Source organism: Lepidochelys kempii, chromosome 4 (assembly GCF_965140265.1).
Source record: "Lepidochelys kempii isolate rLepKem1 chromosome 4, rLepKem1.hap2, whole genome shotgun sequence".
NCBI classification, from domain to species: Eukaryota; Metazoa; Chordata; order Testudines; family Cheloniidae; genus Lepidochelys; species Lepidochelys kempii.
Window position 1 is genome coordinate 68,563,414 of NC_133259.1, and position 25,984 is coordinate 68,589,397.

The window sequence follows — 25,984 nt, forward strand, 5'->3', positions numbered from 1 at the left end:
AGTTGTATAATGAAAAAAATCTATTCATAAGGATGAAGGCTGGGAGGGAGAATGTGCATGTACTGGTATTGATAAACAAATCACTTTGGAGCCTGCCACACCAGATTCCTGGGTGTTTAGGAAAGGAATAACTCCTGTCAAGAGTGAATTATGCCATTTGTATCAGAATTAGAATCACTAAGGTCATATTTAGTAGGAACCTTAAAAAAAGTAATGATATGGAAGGTGTAAGACATGGCTTTGCTATTTTGATTGCAAATTTGAGAACAAAAATCACATATTCTAGATGGAGGATTTGTAATGAACACAAAGGAGTTTGCTTGCCTACACATACTGCCTTAGACTCTCAAAACAAGAGATTAAATTGTAACCTAATTTCCAGGTGCTTAATGCAGGTTACTTTTTAAAACTGTACAATGTGTTAATGGTACCTGAAGAGAAGTTAAGAAAATTATTAATAGTAATTTGTAAGTATGTATGTTTATTAAGTAAGCTTGAGATTCATCTTATATTAGAAAGTTGTATTTCTTTGTAGGCTCCATGAAATATAAAAACAAGCAATAAGTTTTCCTTAATGTATGTAGCTGTTCAGAGTTTGCAACAATTTTTCATATCATTTTGTTAGTGGTAGATACAAATCAACACTTTGTTTTCTCTTTGTGTTCTGTCCCTGTTCACATGTGAACTGCAGATGGTTCTGTGAAGGGAAAGAGTTGCAGAATTCCCCTGATATTCAGATCCATTGTGAAAGTGGAGGCCTCCATTCACTAATCATAGCAGAAGCCTTTGAGGACGATACTGGACGTTACACTTGCTTGGCATCAAATTCTGTTGGTTCTGATAGTACTTCAGCAGAAGTATTCATTGAAGGTAAGAAAAAAGGTAAAATGAAAATACTTAGGCTCCTAAATCAGTTAGGCATTCCAACACTGACCTCAGCAATACTTAAATATTTTTACAAACCTGGGCCTAAGTCTTGTTTTCAAAAGGGATGTAGGCATCTAGGAGACAAGATCCCATTTTAAAAATGGAGCTGACTTTAGATACTGCACATTAGGTTTTGTTTATGATTTTGTAGCTTTGAGATTTTCAGCTGAGTCAAGCAAGATCTTACACTCAACTTGATGACATTTCTGTGTCTCCAAAATTCAGAGACTGTTCTAGACATCAATGGGGAGAACCATATTGATTTTGGCAAAAATTGGTAAACTGAAAGAGGAAATGGGGGAGACACAGACACTCTGGCATCTGCTTAGCAGAGCTAAGGGGTTCAGTAGTCTATAGATCAAAGAACCAGTTGATGGCACCCATTAACACCTTCTGGCATGCCAATTGTGGCAGCTCACCTCTGCCCATCCTCCCAGTACAATTTTAAAACATTGACACCCTGAATGAAGTATCTTCCAGACAGAAATTAAATAAAAATAATGGGAGGAAGAGTGGAATGGGGGCTCACACAGATGGTAGAGGCTGGTGTGGGGAGTAAGGAGGGAATGGGTGTGGGGAAGAATGGAGGAATCTGTTATGGGGAAAATGAGCAATGGAGGGGTATACACAGATCCCAATGGGGCTTCCTGGGAGTCCTTGGAATAGAAAGGGATGGGAAGGTGCCACATAGGGTGCTTGGAATGGGGAGGAATGAAAGGAGCCCCGTCCTACAGAAGCAACAAATTGTGTGATCCTCTACTTAGGATTATTTTGGTATGAAAGCCATTTTGACACTGTAACCTTTTGTAGTGTCATGATCCAAACTTAGACTCCAGTCCTACAAACAGAATAAACTCAGAGGGACTACTCTCATATGTAAAGTGCCTCGCTTGTTTGCAAAGTTGAGGCCTTAATTTCCAATTGAATGTACTAAATCAACCAAAATAAAATTTTGTTAGTCACCTAATGAATGTACTTAGAATCTGGCCTGTATGATTTAAATATTTGCTTCTCTAAAGCTTTTAAGTGAGCTTAAAATACAGGCATGCCCAGAACCAAATGCCAATAATTCTTCTCATCTCTCTTTGAATTCAAGACTGCTCATATTTCAAGTGCTTTATTAACCAACTGAAGTTAAACTATTGTGGAAAGACACTCAAAGGCGTTTTTAATTATGGCATATTTAAAGGCTAAGTTGACTTAATTCTATTTTTTTCTTTTGAGCAACTATTGTTCTTTCAACCATTTTTGGAATAATTTATTTCTTTTGGGGGTTTCAGTTCATAAATGCAGCCTGTTAAATTTTCTTTAATAACAGTTAAATATGTAAAAATAGATGGATATAGTAAACACTTGTAACAGATGTGTGTGTATATCAACATATTAGAAGGATCAGCTCTTGACCAACAAAAAAATCCACTTTTCATTAGTAATTAGCAACTAAACAGTGATGCATAATTTAGTATTAGTACTATTCTTTTAATGTTCTATAAGTGTTGTATTTTCAATATTCCGTACTTAAATACAAACGAAAATCCCCATCCCAATGAATGTATAGTCTCTAGAGCTGTTATTCTGCATTGAGATACATTAGCATGCAGTTGTACATTAATGTCCTGTTAACATCCATTCCTCAAACACTCTTCTCTCTAAAGCGCGACCCACCCAAGATCACTTTCTCCTTCATTCATGGGTACCCGTAAGAAACTTTCATGTAGACTCTATTTTGGGGGTGGCAGCCATGATGATAAAGCTCACTGCAGCAGTTGTCAGACAGTTGCTGCTTTGGTAACTTCTCCCCAAAGTCTTTTCTTTTTAAGAACCACAAAAAGGAGTCAGGGAGAATAGCTCATCCCCCTTGCTGTTTTGTTGACCAATTAGCCCTAATTTCTGACAGACTGATTTTTGGTTCATTAATTTCTGGTCCCGTACTTTTCTTGTTTACTCAGCATAATATCTTAACACAGTCCTGCCTTGAATTATATCAGGGACCTTTTCATTTGTATTAATTCAGTCTTTCATTTCCTTCTTGCATATTTCTCCATCAATTTATTGCTTTAGGTTATTGTGACATTTTATAAACTTTCATTCGCTTTTCACAGCTGATCTCACAATTAGGGTAAATTTGTAGGCCCAGTTATTATAACACACCTGCCTCCTAATTTTTATAGCCTAGCAACATTGAATATAGACTGAATATATAGGTATCTGAATGATTCTTTCTTTCCTCAGAAGTCTGTCTTTGTGATGTACTAATAACTAGTTGCTTATGATTATATCAAACACAAGTTTTTGAATTTAGGTGCAGAATAATCAACAACAATTTCTCATTTTCACACATCTCTAAAGAAGAAATCCATACACCGCCATTTCCCCCACCATGTATATCGAAGATTTGGATCTAAATAAAATGACTTTTTATGAAACATCAGTTGCTGTTAAAAAAAAAACATGAAAAAGCTTTATTCCCATGTTCAAGATGTTTTGAGATACACAGATTATATTAAAACTTCCAGTTACACAGAATGCCCCAATTTAAATTCTGAGTATGATAAATGGCATACATCAAAATTTGAAACCCTATTCTGATATTTTTCAAAGTATTAAGTTTCTTTCAAATTTCCCATTAAAGGAAGAACTAAAATCTGTGCACATAATAACCAGAATCTCAAGCAGTCATTAATGAAGGGGGTAAATGGGAGTTAAATACAGCATTTTGTTTCTCAGAAGGGTATGCAGGGTCATCAGCAGTAGTTTGGCGATGAGTATAATGCATGTAGATGAATATAAATAGCCTCTGAACTGAGGAGTTACTGAACTGAGGGTGGCCAGTTTAGCATGCAAATGTTATGCTATACTGAGTTATAGTTAAGGTTAAAGTTTATCTATAAATGTATGAGCCACACCTGTTCACTTAAACCAGCAGGAGGATAAGCCTCTTTGCCATTCTGTAACAAGTATAAGTATGTGGATATAGAAGGATGGTGTCATTGCTACAAATATTTTTATATTTACTGGTGTAAAGCCTTACTTGACAGACAGATGAAAGCTTAAAAATCAACCTGATGCAATAGCAATGCATTGGGCATCATGACCAGTTTTTTTAAACATGCTTGTGACATTACCCAGGGTACCGTCTGGACTGTTGAACAGCTGTGTCCCTCAATTCTTCAATCTGGGATGCCTTTTACGCTGCTTCACTGTGAGAACAACCACTCCTGGTCTGCCCACACACAGCTTCCAGCATATAAATGACCCCCAGATATACTGAATGAGTGCTATAGCTAGCCAGCCATATTACAGAGTGACACCAGCAAATTCTCTTCCCCAGACTTGTCCCCAGAAATGTGCATCTTGTATTGCTCAGTACCCTCCTGGACAATACAACCTTATAGAAAGTCCGTCATTTCATTTAAAGACAATTATGTGCACAAATCTTGTTATCTCAAATGAAGTTCCCAAACACACTGGTTTAGATAAAACAAATTTATTAACTATAGAAAGACAGATTTTAAGTGATCACAAGTGGAGATATAAAAGTCAGAATTGGTTACAAAGAAATAAAAGGTAAAACACAAACTAATACCTAACTTAACAAGCTGAGTGAATTTAAAGCAAAAGGTTTCTGTCACCACATGCTTACAGCAGTCTGGCTGGATTCCTTTCCGCCAGAACCCCTCCCCCAGTTCAATGATGTTTCCTTTGTCTTTTAAGTGTTGATGCAGTGAGTAGAGATGAGGAGAGAGAGGTAATCTGAGGAGTTTACTCCCCTTTCTTATAGCATTTCTCTTCTTTGAAAATCAACTCCAGCTGGGGTTCAAACAACAGCCAGTCTGTTTCTTTGCCAACATGTAAATTTCCTGCTTACACCCTTTTTCCTGCCAAAGAATAGCTGCTTAACCAGGTGGTGGTCCATTTGATTATGTTGACACCTAGCTGAGGTGTTGGCTAGCTTGTTGTCTCTGGGGAACTGGTCTATCCCCAGACTTGGAACATGTTTTAAACTAGAATTTTATAACTTTACATACAATGTTGCCATACATATTTTACTAGGACAATAAGGATTAGCAAATTATGAGCTTTCAAAAGATAACTCTCAAGGCATACTTTGTACAAAATTTATCATAGTCTTGTAAAAAGGGTGAACATAAAGATACAGACTGACACAATGCTTTACTGGAAATCTTGAATTAATGCTGACATTTTAATTTTAAAAAACAGTATATGTTAGGTAATATAGTTTCTTTCGTTGTGAGATCAAATGGAGCCTCTGGTGAAACCCAGGTCTATATATATCCAGATCTTGCTCCATTATCACCTCTTTCTCTAATCTATCAAAAGTATAGCCACACTAATTATTCATAGCTAATAATAGAGTCCAAGGCTAAAAGGGACCATTTTGATAATTGAGGCTGATCTCCTATGCAACACAGGCCAAAGAACTTTCCCAAAATAATTTCTTTTGAACTACAACATTTAAAAAAAATCCAATCTTGATTTAAAAATTGTCAATGATGGAGAATTCAGCACAACACTTCATAAATTGTTCTATAAAGTAATTACCCTTACTGTTAAAAAATATGTGCCTTATTTCCAGTGTGAATTTGTCTTGCTTCAACTTCCAATGATTGGATCTCTTTTTTTACACATTTGTCTGATAAATGAAGAGCCTGCTATCAAATGTTTGTTCTCCATGTAAATACTTACAGACTATGATCAAGTCACCCCTTAACCTTCTCTTCGTTAAATTAAGTAGAATGAAATTTCCCCCTCTTTACTGGCAGTTTTATTTAATATAACTTTAATAGCTACAGTGTATCATTTGCTATGATTCTTGCTATGAACTGCGGACAATGGATATCCCAGATGAATTGTTAGGAAAAGCTCTAGTTAGTGGCCTATAGATTTCACTCTGCATTTCTTTGACCCACAAAGACATTGAAAAGTCACACACATCCCCCCCCCCTTTTTTTTTTACATACGTTAATAGCACAGTAAGTGATTCTTTCAGGAATCTTGTCTAGCATGCATAGTATTATTTTTTTTAGTAGCATACAGCAGCAGCTTCCTTAAATTTCTTAAATTCCTTAAATTCCCTTTCGTGGAATGGATTTAAAAAATGCATCCCCTTAAACAATTAATCTGACTGTACCAAATTCATTGTAGGTATATCTCTAAAGCAGAGATGACTCATACCTGCCAATAGTGGGGGGGGAGGAGGGACAAAGTGAAGGCAGCCAGCTTCAGCAATGTTACTGAGCATGCTCAGTCCACATGAGCATGTTTAGGACTAGCCAAGCAGCAAATTGGGGGGGGGAGAGGAGACAAGTGACCCACATGCCCCTCCTCCCACTTGTTGCCACTGCTCCAAAGACTTCCATGATGTTAAACCAGGTAGGAATGAATATGGGCCATTAACTCATCTTTTAAGGAAAAATAGCATGCATGTAGGTAACCAGAGGTTTTTTGCTTAATTTGCCTTAATGTGAAGGAGTGAAAAACCAAGGAAAAACAATTTGTGATTAAATAGCAATTAACCTCTAATAATCTATATCAGCACAGTTATGACTTCCAAACTGTTTAAAAATCATAAAGACATGTCAGGCAATAAGAAAAGCTACAATACTTTTCAAAAAAAGAATTTCCAGCTCTGCATTGAAATGATTTCACTTATACTACATCCTATAAGTCAATTCAGTGTAATGCTTTCAGAATAATACTAAAGAAGTATAGTATTTACTTTTGAAATTAAGCATAGTGGAGATTGGGGAGTGTATAACAACACTGAATACACCCTTTTTTTCCCCCCCAGGTGTCAGCTCAACAGATTCTGAGAGTGAAAGTTTAGTTTTCAAGTCAAAATCTGGAGCTATGCCACAGTAAGTGTGCTCAGTAACACCAATGATATACAAATTTTCTATGTAACTTATAAGAATGGTAGCAAAACTGTTCTGCTACATCCGTCCTTGCTGATGTTACTCCAAAAGAAGAGGCTAACTGGTGTTAATCAATGATCCAGTTATGTTAAAGTACAATACCGGACCTTGATCCTGGGACTTGCTGTATGCAGGTTTTATTGTAGGCTCAGAGCTATCAAAACAGAAAACAACTTTAGACTAATGGATATCTGTTTAAAAGAAAATATGTTGATTTATAATGCATGCAGACAATAGCTGTAGCAAGATCAACTTGGCTCTACTCACAGAACATCTAGTGAAGGGGATTTCTTAAAGAACAAAGTCAATTTAACTTACTTGTGGAAAAAAGTTTAATATAGGCTGGAAAATTTCTATCTGTATATATTAGGGAAGTCGATTAATCAGTTAACTCATATGATTAACTTTAAAAAATTAATTGTGATTAATCGCAGTTTTAATTGCACTGTTAAACAGTAGAATACCAACTGAAATTTGTTAAATATTTTGGATGTTTTGTACATTTTCATATATATTGTATTCTGTGTTGTAATTGAAATCAAAGTGTATATAGTTTTTTATTATAAATATTTGCACTGTAAAAATTATGAACAAAAGAAATAGTATTTTTCAATTCACTTCATACAAGTATTGTAGTGCAATCTCTATCGTGAAAGTGCAACTTACAAATGTAGACTTTTTTTGTTACATAACTGCACTCAAAAACAAAACAATATAAAACTTCAGAGCCTACAAGTGCACTCAGTCCTAATTCTTGTTCAGCCAATCGCAAAGACAAACAAGTTTGTTTACATTTATGGGCGATAATGCTGCCCACTTCTTATTTACAATGTTGTCAGAAAGTGAGAACGGGCATTTGCATGGCACTTTTCTAGCCAGCATTGCAAGGTATTTACATGCCAGATATGCTAAATATTTGTATGCCCCTTCATGCTTCAGCCACAATTCCAGGGGACATGCTTCCATGCTGATGACTCTCATTAAAAAAATGTGTTAATTAAATTTGTGACAGACCTCCTTTGGGGGAGAATTGTATGTCCCCTGCTCTGTTTTACCCGCATTCTGCCATATATTTCATATTATAGCAGTCTCAGATGACCCAGCACGTTGTTCATTTTAAGAACATTTTCACTGCAGATTTGACAAAATGCAAAGAAGGTACCAATGTGAGATTTCTAAAGATAGCTATAGCACTCGACCCATGGTATAAGCATCTGAAGTGCCTTCCAAAATCTGAGAGGGATGAGGTGTGGAGCATGCTTTCAGAACTCTAAAAGAGCAACACTCTGATGTGGAAACTACAGAACCAAAACCACCAAAAAAGAAAATCAACCTTCTGCTGGTGGCATCTGACTCAGATGATGTAAATGAACATGCATCGGTCTGTACTGCTTTGGATTGTTATCGGGCAGAACCTGTTATCAGCATAGATGCATGTCCCCTAGAATAGTGGTTGAAGCATGAAGGGACATGTGAATCTTTAGTGCATCTGGCACATAAATATCTTGTGACTCCGACTACAACAGTGCCATGAGAAGACCTGTTCTCATTTTCAGGTGACATTGTAAACAAGAAGTGGGCAGCATTATCTCCTGCAAATATAAACAAACTTGTTTGTCTGAGTGATTGGCTGAACAAGAAGTAGGACTGATTAGACTTGCAGACTCTAAAGTTTTACATTCTTTTATTTTTGAATGCAGGTTTTTTTGGTGCATAATTCTACATTTGTAAGTGTAGCTTTCATGATAAAGAGATTGCATCACAGTCCTTGCATTAGGTGAATTGAAAAATACTATTTCTTTTGTTTTTTACAGTGCGAATGTCTAATAAAAACAAATATAAAATGAGCTCTCTGTTCTGTGTTGAAATTGAAAGCAATATATTTAAAATTTAGAAAACATCCAAAAATATTTACATAAATGGTATTCAATTGTTTAACAATGTAATTAATTGCGCAATTAATCGCGATTAATTTTTTTAATCGCTTGACAGCCGAGTATATATAATACATACATCTCTGTGACAGAGGGGTAAATTTCCAAGTAGTTTAGTTGAGCCAAATTTATATGTGGAAATACTTTGGCAATACTGAATTTGAAAAAGCATTTGGGGGCAGGAGGAGGCATTCATGTAATGGTATATATACCAATGTTCCCTCTAAAAAGATAGTTTGAATTTTGATGTATCTGAAATTTGGAAAGGTAAATTTTTGAAAGTTAAAAAGCAAAATGAACAATTTTAAAACTTTGTGAAATTTTACCCAAAAACAAATGTTGTTGCTTGCTCACCTGTATCCAATATCTTCCTTAATTCCTAAGTTTTTGGATATTCCCAGAAGGAGAGAAGAAAGGTGGACATAGTGATGAGAGTTTTCTCTGAAACTTAAACAAATAGTAATATATCTGTTTATATTGTGATAACTGTTTCTTTGCAATGTGAAAAGAGAAAAACTTATTTTCCAGATTAAATCTTAGAATTTGCAAAGTATTTTAGAATGCAAGAAGCCTTAAATTGCTTATGTTCAAAATTTTCTCCTATCCTGGATGTTCAGAATTTTATTTTATTGGTTTCTTTCATGGAAATAATCTCTGTCAAACATATTGTGCTAGCAACAGTGTATGTGCTGCATCTTCTGTCCTTATCTAGTCTCCTTCTTTGATTAGGTATAGAAAATGTGCAGTGTGACCAGTGTGGGCATCATTAAAGATCAGATCTACCATCCTTACCCATGCTTATTCTGAGTAGTCACTCTGAAGAAAATTGACTACTCATGGAAAAGCGGGTATTTATTCAGTGTGAGTAAGGCTGGACCTAACTTTATGAAATCTTAGAAGATGTCAGCTGTGCACATTCAGAAGTGATCACTTAAACCATGATTGATTGATTTTTATAATTTTCTAGAATCTATCCCCCAAACCAAAGGAAAAGCACTTATCCTCAGAGGACTTGAGTGGATGTCAAGTTTGTGTTTTTAAATAAAATGTTTTGTTTTACAATTTACATATTACTTCTTCAAGAGGTGTCACTGTGGGTGCCCCACTGTAGGTGTTGTTGCAACCTGTGCCATTGTTCGGAGATTTTTACAGCAGTACCCTTATTGTCCGCACATGTGCAGAGCCTGCCTCACATACCAGTCTTGTCTTAATAGTGCACATGCTTGGCCAAACTCCTCAGTTCCTTTTCTACCATCCCCGGCAGGAGTCGGACCTACAGAAGACTCATTAAAACTTTTTCTCTTACCCATTCTACATCCTTTTTTCCCTTAGTTTAGCACTCTAGTTACTAGATAAGTACATCCCTTTAAAAAAAAATCGTTCCCGCTTGTTCCTCTCAGCCTCCAGCTCATGCTAATATGCCTGGCTCCCCAGGATTTAAGTGGTGCACTACGTGCAGAGATGCCATCTCTATCTCGGATGGTCACTCCCAGTGTATAAAATGCCTGGAGGAGTCCTTTATTCCTCAAAAATGTGCCCATTGTTCCAAATTAAAGTTCAGGGCACGTAAAGACAGAGAACTCCACCTGAAAATGATTCTTGGGCAGAAGTCACTTGGACCTGCTTCTGACCCAGGTTCGGGCTCCTCGGTGAACCACAGCTCTCCCGCCTCCAAAAAGGACAAAAGAGAAAACGCCCGCCTCCCTCACCCAGAAGGGAAACATTGCAAGCAAAAAGGTCACCGAGCAGGTCTGTTTCTTCTATACAGACTTTCTCTCGGCTCAGCACCTTTGATGCACTGGGTTCCTCTGGCATTGTGCTAATCCCGCCTCTGGCTGCGGCAACAGCGCAAGCTCCCGGTGCCGAGGCTTCAGGCTTCTAGTTGCCCGCCTCTGTCATGGCACCGTTCAGCACCGCAGTGGACACGGTGACAGCACAGAGGACCTTGCCGGAACAGACACGGGCTGCGCTTACCTCCCCGGCACCACTGACCTCAGCGCATGCATTGAGCGCTACGGTGCGGAGAACGTCGGTGCCAAATGACCCTTCAGCACCACAGGCACTCCTAACGGAGGGTTTCTCTCACGCAGGCTCTCCGGCACAGCAGTGCATTCATTCACCGGACCTACAAGGTGTCACCTAACCTATAGGTACCTCTATTTGACACCTATTTTTCTTCTGGACATTCACAAGCAGTCCGGACACCTGTCTCCAGCTGTATCTCTCTTTTCTGGTGATGAGGAAGCCATAGTGCAGGGAGACTTTTCACCATACCAGTTCTCCCAGTCACAGAGCCAAATCAGCACTGGTCACACAAAATCTGGGTCTTTGTTAATCAGAGACCTCCCTCCCTGGTATACAAACCCGTGGGTGGCACCACCTATACCCTTCCCCTGTCAATGGCAATACTGAGGTCCATGGGCACCATATAAGCGATTCCACTATGATAGCCAAGATACCAGAAAGAGGAGCAATGCCACCTCACCACCACCAGTGCATATGGGTACGAATGAGACACAACAACAAGCTGTTACTCCACACTTCGATGAACACACTACACATGCTTCCCCAACCCTTCTGGAGCCTGTATCCACACAGGATGAGGTTATACTGGCTGCCCCACCAACACTGTCAGATAATTTCTTAAAATTTCAAGACCTCTTCAAAAGAGTCACCAATGAATTGAATATTCATCTGGAGGAAGTTTCTGAAAACCAGCATGGGTTGACTGACATCCTGCAACCTGCCTCCACATCCAAGATTGCCTTACCTATAAATTCAGCCATTATGAATCCTGCCAAAACCATATGGCAGACACTGGCTACTAGCATACCTATCTGTAAACGAGCTGACCAGAAATATTTTATTCCTTCCAAAGGGTCTGAGTTCCTTTTTACTCACGCAGTGCCAAACTCATTGGTAGTAGAGGTAGCTAACCAAAAGAACAAACACCAATTTCCAGGTCTACCCCAACTGTTAAAGATAGTAAAAGGATGGACCTGCTTGATCGTAAAGTGTATGCTTCGTCCACATTACAATTTCGGATATCTAATTATTCAGCAATTCTGGCAAAACATGACCACAAAAACTATGAGAAACTCATGGACTTTATTGATGACATTCCAGAGAGCAAAAAAACCATCAGTTTAAAGCCATAGTCTCTGAGGGACAGGTCATCTCCCGTACCGCACTACAAGCTGTGCTTGATGTTGCTTATACAGCTGCAAGGTCCACTGCTACAGCAGTTTTGATGCGTTGAGCTTTCTGGCTTTCATCGTCTTCTTTCCTTCGCGTGGTTCAGAATACCAGTGAAGATCTCCCTTTTGATGGTGGAAAACTATTTACCAGTAACACCAACGATGTGCTTCACTCCATGAAGGACTCGAGAGCAACATTACAGTCTCTCTGTATACAACCCCTGCAAATAGGAGGAGACAATATAGATACCAACCTTATCAATGTCCACGCTACCCGACGTATGCTCAGCAAAGTCATAGACCATATGAACAACAACATCAGCAACTAAGATGTTGCTGTATCAATTCATCGGCTCCATGTCAACCCCCTCCCACTAATAAGCAAATCTGAAGATGTGGTCGAGGGTATAGAAAACATCATCCCTACTTCAGTGCCCATTCCCTTCCTATCTTTGCCCCCCACCACACCCCACACCCTGTCCCTTTTCAGGGACCCCTCTCATGAACAAGTGCTCCACCAAGAGGTGCATCACCTCCTCCAATTAGGAGCAGTAGAACCAGTGCCCGACCAACACAGAGGAAAAGGGTTCTCCTCCCATTACTTTTAACAGAAAAGAAAACTGGGGGATGGTGACCCATTCTCGACCTCAGGTGCCTCAACAAATTTATTATTTAAAAAAAAATCAAAATGGTGACTCTTGCAACCATAATCACAGCACTGAAGCAGGGAGATTGGTTTTCAGCCCTCAACCTGCAGGGCGCTTATGTTCATGTGACCATACATCCTGCCCATAAATGTTTTATTCGCTTCGTTCTGGGGTCACAACACTACAGTACAGGGTCCTACCTTCTGGCCTCTTGACTGCGCCTTATGTCTATGCCAACCTCCTTGCAGTTGTAACCGCTCATCTCAGAAGGCAGGGAATCATAATTTTTACTTAAGTTGACTACTGCCTTTTCAAAGCCAGGACCCTCCAAGAAGCCATTCAGTCCACACAACAGACAGTCCAATGTTTCCATGCTCCTGGCCTGCAAATGAACAAAGAAAATCTACACTCACTCCCACCCCACAACTGGAATTCATAGGAGCACATTTTGATTCACGCAAAAGAATAGCACCACTCCCACTCCATCTTCTCAACACCATCAACCTTTTGGTTGCCAAGCTGTACAACAGTCCACAGGTGACTGCACGAGATTGCCTACAGCTCCTAGGCCACATGGCCTCTTGCATTTTTGTAGTCAGGAACGCTTGCCTCTTCATGAGGTGTTTCCAAAATTGGATGACCATTGCCTACAGACCGAATATCCATGGTCTGAACAACCTTTTATACATACCTCCCAGAGTCAAGGACTCCCTCCACTGGTGGACATTGCCTCACAACCTTTGCTCCGGGGTCCCCTTTCTACAGGACGTCCTGCCAGTTATCAGAACTATGGACGCATCCCTTATGGGACAGGGAGCACACATGCCCCAATACGCTGCCCAGGGGCTTTCATCTCCTGCCGAGAAGTCCCTTCACATCAGCGTTTAGAACTCTGAACAATATGCAGTGTAAACAGGCAAGGGCGGGGGCAGCGCGATCCCACTCCCTTTCTACAGAAGCGATGAAACGATGGAACTGGTGTCTCAGACACAATGTCTGAATATCAGCTGCATACTTACCTGTCTTTCTCAATACCACCACAGATGACCTCAGCAGAAGATTTCTCATAGACCACGAATGAGAACTAAATGAGGAGATAGTACTAGACATATTCCACACGTGGGGATATCCAACCACCGACCTTTTTGCAACTGCAGCAAACAAGAAATGCCCAAGATTTTGTTCCAGAGCAGAACTAGGAAAACACTCCTCGGGGGATGTGTTCATGTTCCCATTTCCCCAATAACACTCATGCACAAAGTACTGATAAAAATACTAACAGACCAAGCCAGGGTCCTAATGATCGCCGCCACATAGCCCAGACAGACATGGTACCCTTTCCTTTTCAAGATGGTGCTTTCCACACCTATCGCACTACCCCGCCTCCTGAATCTCTTGTCCCAACAACGCGGTCTACTACTCCACCCCAATTTAACCATGTTACACCTCAAGATTTGGCTCCTTCATGGTTCTCTCATGCCGAGTGAACTTGCTCGGAACAGGTTCGAAATGTACTCCTTCATAGCACAACAAATTCTACATGGACCACCTACCTTCATAACTGGACAAGATTTACACACTGGTGTGCTGCCAAAGAAACCGCTCCTTTTTTCCGCGCCTCTCCCACTAATCCTCAACTATCTGTTAGAGATTAAACTCTCTCTGGACTCTCCCTGAGTTCCATCAAAGTCCACTTGGCCACAATTACAGTGTTCCATGATGCCACCAATGATAGGCCTATCTTTGCTCACCCTATTACTAAGCGATTCTTTAAGGGACCCCAAACTCTATACCCAGACATCAAACTACCTAATCCACCTTGGAACCTTCTCTTAGTCTTAATATGCCTAACCAAAAAACCATTAGAACCATTAATCACATGTTCCCTCCTACATCTCTCTATGAAAACTCCATTTCTAGTAACAATTACCTTTGCGAGACGCACAGGAGAAATTGCAGCACTCATGGCAGATCCACCATACACCATATTGTTTAAGCACAAAGTCACCCGACACTTAATCCCCAGAATTCTACTGAAGGTGAACTCATCTTTCCATGTCAGTGAGCCTATCCATCTCCCTACCTTTTTCCATAACCACACGCAAATTCCTTTGAATCTACAATGCACTTTTTAGACGTGTGCAGGGGTTTGTCCTTCTATTTGGACAGGACTAAAACCTTTAGGCGTTCCGACAAGCTATTCGTCCCCATTGCAGAATGCTCTAAGGGGTCATTTATCTCTAACCACAGACTTTCCAACTGGATCTCGAGTTGCATTTGTCTCTGCTATCAATTACAGAATGTGACTACCCCTACTTTTATCAGGACTCACACCACGGCAGCCTCAGTGGCCTTTCTACATAATGTCCCCCTTTAAGAACATTTCCAGAGCTGCCATTTGGGCTTTTGAAAATATGTTTGCAAAACATTATGCTCTTACACAGGGACCCATCACCGATACGCGTGTGGGCAGAGCTGTTCTATCTACTGCATTCCTTCCAGATCCAAGGTCCCTACCTCCTTGAGAGATACTGCTTTTCAGTCACCTACAGTGGAGCACCCATAGGGACATCTCTCGAAGAAGAAGAGAAGGTTACTCACCTGTGCAGTAACTGACGTTCCTCAAGATGAGTGTCCCTGTGGGTGCTCCACTCCCCATCCTCCTCCCCTCTACTTCGGAGCTGGGGCGGCCTCCGTTGTAGAGAAGGAACTGAGGAGTTCGGCCGCGCATGCGCACTATTAAGACAAGACCGGTATGTGAGGCAGGCTCCGCGCATGCGTGGCCGATACGGGTACTGCTGTAAAAATCTCCGAACAATGGCACAGGGGCGCAGCAACACCTACAGTGGAGCACCCACAGGGACACTCATCTCGAAGAACGTCAGTTACTGCACAGGTGAGTGACCTCTTCTTTCATAACTGAAAAGCAGCTGATGAAGGGATTGGGTTCAACCCTTCCATCATACTCACCCTTTGGGCTGATATTCTCTGTCTTTGCCCAAAGTTAATATTTTGGAAGGTAATGAGCATGGACTAAGATGGAAGATGATTTTGTAATTTTAATCTGGCAGTGTGATCAGCACGAGTTTATAAATTGCACAGTGACGCAGACAGGTAGGAAGAGGATAGACAATAAAATATAGTAGAAAGACAAAGTGGTCATATTTTATTGGACCAATTTCTGTTGGTGAAAGAGACATGCTTTGCAGTTTACTCAGAGCTCTTCCTGAAAGTACTCAGTACCTTACAGCAGGTACTCAGACACCCTGACGGAAGAGCTCTGTGTAAGCTCGAAAACTTGTCTCTTTCACCAACAGAAGTTGGTCCAATAAAAGATATTGCCTCACCCACCTTGTCTGTCTAATATCCTGGGACCAATGCACCTACAACAACACTGCAAATAAAACATAGTGTCATCCCTTTTGGTTTATCTCAAATCCTGTAAGAATTTTGAGTTTACGTTGGTTCCAAAGTAACACATTTAATAAGTGTTATATGATCTGAAAAAAAAATATTCCCCCCCCCCTCTTTTTTTCCAGGGTCCAGAAGAAAACCACTTCTGTTTCCTTAACAATAGGATCTTCTACTCCAAAGGCTGGAGTCACCACAGCTGTAATTCAGCCTATCTCTGTGCCCATTCAGCAGGTACTCAGACATCATGTTAAGTCAGTCAAATATATTAAATATATCTTTCAAAATTAAATATTGGGGGGGGACTGCCATTTGGGGGGGTGAGGGATCATACTTCATATTATTTAACTTGAAATCATTAAACTGCCATTTGGAATCTGAAGATTAACTTAGTAAAAAAAAAAAGATATGCTGAAGTTACTTACTTTATTTACCCCTTTCAGTGTATTTGAGCATGTGTACATATGTGCTATATAGGTTTTTACACCACAGTCATAATCATAATATCTGAGCACTTGATAATGTACTGGGAAGAGAGGTAGATATGCTGGAGGGTAGGGATAGGATATAGAGGGCCCGAGACAAATTAGAGGATTGGGCCAAAAGAAATCTGATGAGGTTCAACAAGGACAAGTGCAGAGTCCTGCACTTAGGACGGAAGAATCTCATGCACCGCTACAGACTAGGGACCAAATGGCTCGGCAGCAGTTCTGCAGAAAAGGACCTAGGGGTTACAGTGGACGAGAAGCTGGATATGAGTCAACAGTGTGCCCTTGTTGCCAAGAAGGCCAATGGCATTTTGGGCTGTATAAGTAGGGGCATTGCCAGCAGATCGAGGGATGTGATTGTTCCCCTCTATTTGACATTGGTGAGGCCTCATCTGGAGTACTGTGTCCAGTTTTGGGCCCCACACTACAAGAAGGATGTGGAAAAATTGGAAGGAGTCCAGCGGAGGGCAACAAAAATGATTAGGGGACTGGAACACATGACTTATGAGGAGAGGCTGAGGGAACTGGGATTGTTTAGTCTGCGGAAGAGAAGAGTGAGGGGGGATTTGATAGCTGCTTTCAACTACCTGAAAGGGGGTTCCAAAGAGGAGGGATCTAGACTGTTCTCAGTGGTAGCTGATGACAGAACAAGGAGTAATGGTCTCAAATTGCAGTGGGGGAGGTTTAGGTTGGATATTAAGAAAAACTTTTTCACTAGGAGGGTGGTGAAACACTGGAATGCGTTACCTAGGGAGGTGGTGGAATCTCCTTCCTTAGATATTTTTAAGGTCAGGCTTGACAAAACCCTGGCTGGGATGATTTAGTTGGGGATTGGTCGTGCTTTGAGCAGGGGGTTGGACTAGATGACCTCCTGAGGTCCCTTCCAACCTTGATATTCTATGATTCTATACTGAACACTGCACAGTATGGTACATTAATACGATTTTTGATCATTCTTATGTGTATTCTTTTTATACTGCTCAGAACTCCCTATGCATATGACATTTAATTACATACTTTTAGCACAAAATGACTCTTTAATTTTTATTTTCTGTGGTTAACTTAAATCAAATGGTTGTGGTTTCAGTTATACTTTGCTGTTTTTTACATCAGCTGTTGGAAATAAGTTTGCCTAAAGCGATTGTAAGTTATAAAGTATCTATGTTGGTCTCTAGACAATCACAATATTTTCTCTCAATATTAACTTAATTGAAATTAACTCTTCTTCCTCTCTCCTTTTGTTACATTGGTTCAAGCCCTCCTAGTACTTAGATTATTTTTTAAATAACATACTACATTGTTATATGGTACGTAATAATAGGAGATGCAGAAGTACTTCATTTTGAGAAAATATTTTAAAGATGATCAGATACCAAACACACACAACTCATTAAGGTAATGACAGTTGGGAACACAATTCTCGTGTGGATCACTGAAACCTTTAAATCTTGCATTTTGATTGCAGAAGCACACATGTGAAATAGTAAAGTTGCACAATTGTACTATAATAAAAACTCCTTTGCAGGATTATGTAGTTGGATTTGCATTAGATCTATATTGAACATATTATCAGAGCATATTCAAACTTTACAGTAATAATACATTTAGCACTTCAAGTGACTGTCATTTTTGGTTTTCTAGGTCCAAAGCCCTACTTCATATCTGTACCGACTAGATGGATCCAAGCCTATCTACTCCACACCCATTTTTACAAAGGTCTGTTTTCTCTATCATTATATACATTCTAGATTTTACTTTCCAGTCTCTAATAATGCATGAATCCTTTAATCATATTAAAACATATACTTTGTATAGTTTTTTATGAGTCCTTTTCCTTGAAGGTACTAGTGGCCACTTAAGAAAAACAGTTTTACACTGTAATAGTGAATTTCCTGTTCTTCTGCTCTATTGAAAAGTTTTAAAGAATTATATGTGCATTTTTATGTGTTTGTAGCATACCTATCACTTGTACTTGGCCATGGCTACAAAAATTAAAAACAAAACATTTGGCAACACATGCTAATAAGAAAAACCCATTCCCATGATTTCATCCTGGATAATAAAATCTAATGGTTTTGAAGTTATTTTAACAATAAAGTCATTCATGTATAATATAGTTATTTCAACATTTCAGATATATCATCCATCCTTATCCTGAGGATCTTTTAAAAATAAAGGCACAAACCACTTATTTGTCAGTGAGGAAGTATTGGTGGAAAGTCTATTAAGGGTTATTGAAACTCTGCAATTATTTACAGATAAATCAAATATTTAAGCTCACATTCACCTTAAATTACTCCTGAAAGTTCAGAACATACACTGTTGGAATAAACCAGGGGTTCTCAGACTCAAGGAGTTGCAAGGTTATTACATGGGGGCCCCAAGCTGTCAGTCCCACACATGGCGGGATCTGCCTGTCAGCTCTAGACCCATGTATGGTGGGGCTGACAGCCTGAGCCCATCCGCCTCCAAAGAAGGGTGCCAAAATAGAAGTTTGTCTAGGACACCATTTTCCCTAAGGCTGGCCTGGGATTGAGACAACATTAGAGGACTTGATTTTTCATTAGAGGACTTGATTAAACTGTAGACCAATCAGAACACTGAGATTGCCTCCCCTCCCCCCCTCAAAAAAAAAGGTAATTTATAATTTAACAGTGAGACACACAGGCAGGAGTGGCACTAGAGGAAGACTTATGGGGACTATAGCCACCCCAACATTTGCCTTAGCTTCCCCATGTGCAAAGGTCAAACATTACACAGAAGTAAGGGTGGCTTTCCAGCTGCCCAGCTCTGAAGAGTGGCTCTCCGGCTGCCCAGCTGTGGCCAGCAGCAGCGCAGAAGTAAGGGTGGCAATGGAGTGCTATGTCTGCTATCAAGAGTGATATTGACAATGTTTCTTTGTGCCTCTGCCCCCAGTATTAAACAGTAACTATTTAAAAAAAAAACTTTTCTGGTTATAACAATAATTTGATAAAAATGTGTTTTAGTCATAATTTAAAAGTTGTGAGGAAAGGCACATTCATTTTAAACAATAGGATTTTAAATGTATTTTAAAATGTGTTAAATATAAAAAAATGTGTTTTTAATTTCTAAGGGGTGGGGGTCGCACTCAGAGATGTGCTGTGTGAAAGGGGTCACCAAAACAAGAAGTTTGAGAACCACTGGAATAAACAGACCAACATATCACCAACTGGGGAAGACAGCCCCCTCAAAACATGGTATTCAACAATAAGTAACACGTCCAGTCAACACTTCCTTAACATAGCATGAGTTGGCACAAACCTCTTTTTATACTAACTACAGGGGGAAAATCACCAACTCATAGATTTTAAATTTAGGCTATATTTCAGCACAGCACATCTAGGTGTTTAGCAGTAAGCATATGAATAGTCAGTGGGAGTACTGTACTTAAAATTGAATACATGCTTAAGTGCTTTGTTGGATTAGGGCCTGAAAGTGCAGATTTTACAAACAAAATACAGGAATGAGGCAGATAGCTTGTGCCAGACAGCAACAAATGAGTCTTTCTTTGCATCATACTCTTAACATGGATAACAGCAAACTTACACAAAATAGTCATAATCTTCCTTCCCACCCCTTACTCAAGTATGATGCTTCACCTTTGCTATAGCAGGTCTTTATCAAAGCTCTGCGTATTTTCTTCAAGTGCATGCAACATTCCATTACAAACTTGTAGGCCAAAACTCTGTCTCTACGCAACAACACACAAGTGAACATTCAACAAATTCATTTGTATTATTTTACTCTGCTTTGATGGCTTCAAATGTTTCAGAAAAAAACATCTTGAAAACATCTTTCATGTTCTAAATGTCAGTCTGAAAATAGCGTTGGTAAATCATGTAGTCAGTTGCTTGACCATACCTTCGTTCGTTATGAAATGTATTCAGGAGATCAAATAACCAATACCAGTCAGGTTTATTGCTCTAAAGCAATAATAATGTAATACAGGAAAAAAGTTCAATATGATACCAGCCTCTTGGAAGTCATCTTGTGCATCATTGTTACATTTACTTTACACAGAAGGATGTGCTCACAAAGTAACAAATTTTAGCTAGGAGTATTTATAGGATGATTGTAGAAGTTACAAAACTCTTTACATGTCACTGAAATTCAAACCACCAGTTTGTCCAGTTTTCCTTAACTACTTGTTCTGTTCCTTTCCTTATCTTTGTCTTGGGTACTAGCCTTTCAGGTACTGGTCCATGAAGGTACCTTCTAGGTTTGTACCGGGATAGAACATTCATATATCTTGTCCTTTTCCCTTTGGGACCTTCTACTGTTAACCTGTGAGAGCAACTCCCACTTGTTGCTATGGTAACACACTCATGTCCTGATGCTGACAGTTTTTCAATTAACTTAAGCCAAAGCTTACTTCAGCTAATGCAAGGTGTTATGGTATACTTGACATGGCTGGACAGAATTGTGAGGAGGGTATAATACATTCAGTAACATAACTTCCTAACACTTACATTAATACTATGCCTAACATATATGTATTGGCGAACAAGAACAATTTATTCTCTCATGTCCAGATTAGCCAATATGTAGTTAATAAAATGCACATTTTAAAAGATGTGTGCCAGCTGAAAATTCTTCATGTCACACCATGGGGTAAAAAATGAGATAGAAGACTATCTGTTGACATCCACCTCTTGTGAGGAGTTAACCATTTTCCACTTTCTCCTTGATGATAATGCTTTCAGAAGACCAGCCTCCTAGAGAACCAACAGTGCACTACTTCTTCTGTAACCATGCCAAGAATGTATTCGAAAATAGGCCCTGTATTAAACATATTCCAACTGAAAACACTGTTCTTGGAAAAGAAAATCAGCAGAATGTTATGACACAATGAAATAATTGAGGATGGGGGAGAAAGGGAATCTTGATTTGAGCGTTTTAAAGTATGTATGATTTTTTGTTAATTTAAAGCATGTTTGTCACATTTCAGGAGCTGCAAAACTCCACAGCATCTGAAGGACAGGTTGTTGTACTAGAGTGCAGAGTCAGGGGAGCTCCGCCCTTGTATGTCAAGTGGTTTCGACAGGGTGTTGAAATCCAAGATTCTCCAGACTTCAGAATTCTCCAAAAAAGTAAGAAATAGCCCTTTGGCTAGCCCAAATAATATTCATGTATTCTCAAGAAAGCACCATGGAATTATCCTCGGTCAGTCAAAGCAGTCACTTTCCACCATAAGGATTGAGTTCTGGATAAAGGGAAAACCTCTTATCCACTTATTTGGGTAATAGTAATACAGACCAAGTAAATTAATTCCAGAAGAACTATTATAGGCAGGCGATATGAATGTCATCCTTGATTTTTCCTGCCAGTATCATCTGCATAGATACTGTACTTGCCTGTAGTATTTCTATACAGAACTTTTATTCTTGTTATTAATGTAACCTCTTTCTAATACATTTTTCTTGTTTATTTTCTCCTTGGATAATGTGATATCCAGAGCCCCGGTCTGCAGCTGAACCTGGTAAGAATCATATGAAAAAATAATCTTTTGATTCACTAGCTCTTTGTGTTTGCATTTAAGCCATAAATAGAACAATGTTTCTGGAGCACTTTGGTAATATGAAAACCCCCTTAAAGACAGTCTATTCTTTTATCACAGGCTTCATATTCTGCACTGTGCTTTACATCAATTGCTGTATTAGTTAAACAGTAAATTCCATTCAGACCAATATGGAGGGCCCCACTATCAAAACCTTTAAACAATCTTTATTCTCAGAAAATGAGCAACTTGCAAGCTAATGAGGAAAAACAATCCCTGCAAAATTCCATCACCCAAATTCTACTTGCATAGTTTTGTAACACCAGACCACTAAATGCTGGTTTCCTCAGTCTAGCTTCCCAGATGCAAGCTGTCCCAAATGTAAGCAGAGCTGGCTCAAAATAAGCACCTTTAGTTCCAGTGAGCCTTTCCAGTGTATTCACAAGGTATGGCTCTTGGAACTCAGCAGGCATAAAAATGGTCCTTCCATTTGCACTTTTCTCTCTACCTCCTTTTTTCACTGTTCACACAATTGTGATATGGACTTTTCTGGGATATCAGGTGGAAGTTGTAGGAATTAGAACATATGTTCTTCCTTGCCATACCATTTTTGTGTTTGTGCATGAAATCACTAATATCACCAACATGGCACTTCTAGCTCCTGTTCTGTGAGAGAGAAAGAAAATGGTTTCTTCTAAAGCAATTGTTTAGGCTTTTGCATAGATTGCTTGGCAAATGTCCTTTAAGAGCACTGCAGCCAACCCTCCTGCCCTCCCTTTCTCCAGAGATTAAGTCAAGGGAAAAACTAATTAGTAGGAGCTAATGGGGCTAAATACTACCAGTACTGTCCCAATTTTGTAGTCCCTGGCTCAAACTACAGAATGTAGCATTACTTGCTGCCAGTGACAGCTCTTGCTATGACTAGAGTTGCTCCAGCCACTGTAATGTAGCACACTTGGCTGCCTGGCAGGGAACTCCTGGCCCTGCAGCACATTAGTGGCAGAGAGAAGGCACAGAGCAGGGTTATTTCAGTTCATTATCGCATCAGCAGAGTATAGGGCTGTTTTCATATGCTGCCTCTGCTCCTACTTTCCCAGATCAAACAACAATTCGGGGAGGGGATGCCTCTTAGCTCAGTGGTAGAGGGTGACAGGTAGCAAGGTGAAGGGGTCTGAACCGGGGCTTGTTTTTTGCAATTGAAGGTTTGTGAGTGAATGTGGGGTGTTCTGAGCCTTGGGGTATCAGACAGGAGATGGCTCAGAACTCATAAATAAATAAGTGTTCAGATGTGGATAAATTAGGGCAGAAGAGAAGAATTCTCTGCCTGAGACATAGGTGTTGTATAGGATATTTCTGAACTGATAGGACTTGGTTAGAGGAGCCTAGGAACTTTGAGATTCTGCACTGGTGGGCATGGGGTGAACTAGCAGGATTGAATACAGGGGGGATCGGAATCAACTGGTGATTTGAGTGGGTGAATTGGTGGTGTGCATGTGAGGAATCTAGGGTAAAAGCTAGGTTGAAGAGGAAAGGTTTGGGACTAGGAAAAAACAGTGAAGGGCTAATATAGATAACTATGGTCTTCCATCATGTCTTTTATGAAACTGGGCTGGAAGAGAGAAGGAGGGTGCTCCTTTTTTCACCTCGCTTCTCCACCAACCTCCCTTATCCCCCAGCAAAACACTTCCCTATTGTGCCCCGAGACACATTGCCTCAGTTTTGGACCTTGAAAATATTGATTAGCAGAGGATGTGGAGAGGTGGGTGCGCATGCAATCCCATCACTTATTTTGGGCATCAGTTGTCATGGCAATAAGTACAAAACTTGCATCTGTGCCTATTTTTTTATATTGCAACTGCCCCACATGGTTTTCAGAGGCCTGAAATGTGAGATGTGCTAGGTAACAACCTTAAAAGAAAGTTGAAAACAATATATTTGCTCAAACTGGCCTCTCACAGCTCAAGAGTGAGTACAGGTATTAACTATGAGATTAGGGTTATAATTATACACTCATCTATATTTGTTAAGGATGTCAAATTACAGTGCAATCCAATTTTTCTGAAGGGTTTCAGAGACCTCTGAAGCCTTTGGATATGCAGGGGAGTCACATATGGTATGCATTGCTATTGTGGGCTGTGACTGACTGTTGGTTAACTAGGAGTTTGGTTATATGGTGGTCAGATAAATTGAGCTAAAGGAGGAGATATTTAGAAGTAACTAAGGGATTTTATACTAATGCTGTACAAATAACTGACTATTTGGTTTGGGTGCAGGTCCAAAAAATCAAAAATGAAAATTGTTTCAGGTTAACCCAAAATGAAAATGTTTAGTAATTTTTGGCAAACCAATATGTAGAGAAAAATTTCATTTTGTGTTAACAAAAATGTTTGTCAGTGCTAAACAAAACACTTTATTTTGATTTTGTGTTTCTTCTAAAACATTTAAAAATGTTTTTTAAATAAAATTGAGGGAAATTCCAAAATAAAATGTTTTTCCAAAAGAAAATGTGGAAATGTTTCGTTTCAGAAATGCTGAAACTGTTTTGACATTTCCAAATTTTTTAACCAAAATAATTTGCCAAAATCTACTTGAATTTGATTATTGTTTTAGCCAATCAAAGATTGCATTTTGGGGTGAAAAAAGATTTTGCATAAAAAATTTAGCCCCCACTGTGTTTAGGAGGCCTGGTTCCATTGAAAGTCAATGGGAGCTGTGTTCCTAAATTTCTGTGGAACTACTGAAAACTTCCCCCACAATATGTCTTGTTGTAGCAAAATTACTCTACTCAAGTTATTGTTTTTTAGATGTTATAAAACAAAGTGGATCAGTGTGATAAGTTCCTTTGAAAAAATGGAAATTAGAATTCTTTGAAAATAAGGACTGTTTCAAATTCTGTTTCTAGATTTAATACACTTGGTGTTATGAGAGAAGCCCTTGGCATATCTATATCAATAGTATCAGCAGTGCTCCCTCAAGCGATTGTCCATATACTCATTCCACTGATGTGTGCATGTGCTTCATATTCTAGAGGTGGGAGTCTTTTTGGCCAGCAATATCCATAAGGCATGCATGTGCTATTCAGTCCTTTTGCTCCACTGCAAGGGCACGTAAAGGAGAGGTGTGCTTGCTGCTGTTCAGTTCCTCTCACAGTTTAGAGATGGAGCCCAACAGTCCAAGAGACCGCCAGCCCCTCCTTGTAGTTTTAGCTAATAGGTGTATATTATATTTGGTTGCCTGTTGCAATCTTTAGTTCTTAGAACTCACCCGGGCAGTATGGTGTCATCTGATTTGCTGAGATTAAAACACTGCCCTTCATGGGAGGGAACTATCCCAGCTTCAAACAAACACTTGAAGACCCTCTTTTTTCTCGGAGAATCACTTATTCCCAGTAAATGTGTAATATGCAGGTCCTTCAGCTCCCAAGCTAGAAAGGACAAGGAGGGCTGCCTTTAGGTCTTCCTAATGACCAAGTCAATGAGACCCACTTCTGAATCAGGCTCACTAGATTCCAATGTACAGGGATCTTCCAAGCCTGCGTATAAATGCAAACTCTTGGCCTTCAAGAGTTCCAACTTAAATTGCAAACATGACAATAGCATTGTCCTTTGACAGACTGCAGGGAGCTAGAAAATATTGGGGCAGGTCACCTAACAGAATTTCCTATAAGGAAAACCTCCCCATGGCACTGAATGTTGTCTGAGACTTTGCAACCCAAAAGGGTTCCCACTGAAGTTCACTCTTGAGACTGTTCAAACCGTATGGCACCGAAGCATCTGGCACCAAAATCCAGAACCTCAGGAAAGAGTACGGTATCAACCATGGCACTGTCTACTTCCGTGGTCCAGGCACTGACTCTTTTGGGACTGGATCAAGCCAATTAGGACAGTTCACCATCACTGTGATAGAAATTGCTATAATGTCCTCCA

At 39.6% G+C, this 25,984-nt stretch overlaps 1 protein-coding gene across 2 annotated transcripts in view; it reads left to right on the forward strand.

The window, feature by feature from the left end:
- Nucleotides 1-25,984, forward strand: part of PALLD (palladin, cytoskeletal associated protein) — a 347,129-nt gene that overhangs the window by 119,826 nt on the left and 201,319 nt on the right. The window contains exons 2-7 of one of the 2 annotated variants that reach the window (XM_073341571.1): nt 692-870; nt 6,740-6,806; nt 16,181-16,286; nt 18,182-18,256; nt 21,510-21,651; nt 22,017-22,040. In XM_073341571.1, the coding sequence (XP_073197672.1) occupies nt 692-870; nt 6,740-6,806; nt 16,181-16,286; nt 18,182-18,256; nt 21,510-21,651; nt 22,017-22,040 (593 nt within the window). Of the gene's footprint in view, nt 1-691; nt 871-6,739; nt 6,807-16,180; nt 16,287-18,181; nt 18,257-21,509; nt 21,652-22,016; nt 22,041-25,984 lie in introns of those variants that run through there. The other variant, XM_073341572.1, reaches the window with a different exon arrangement.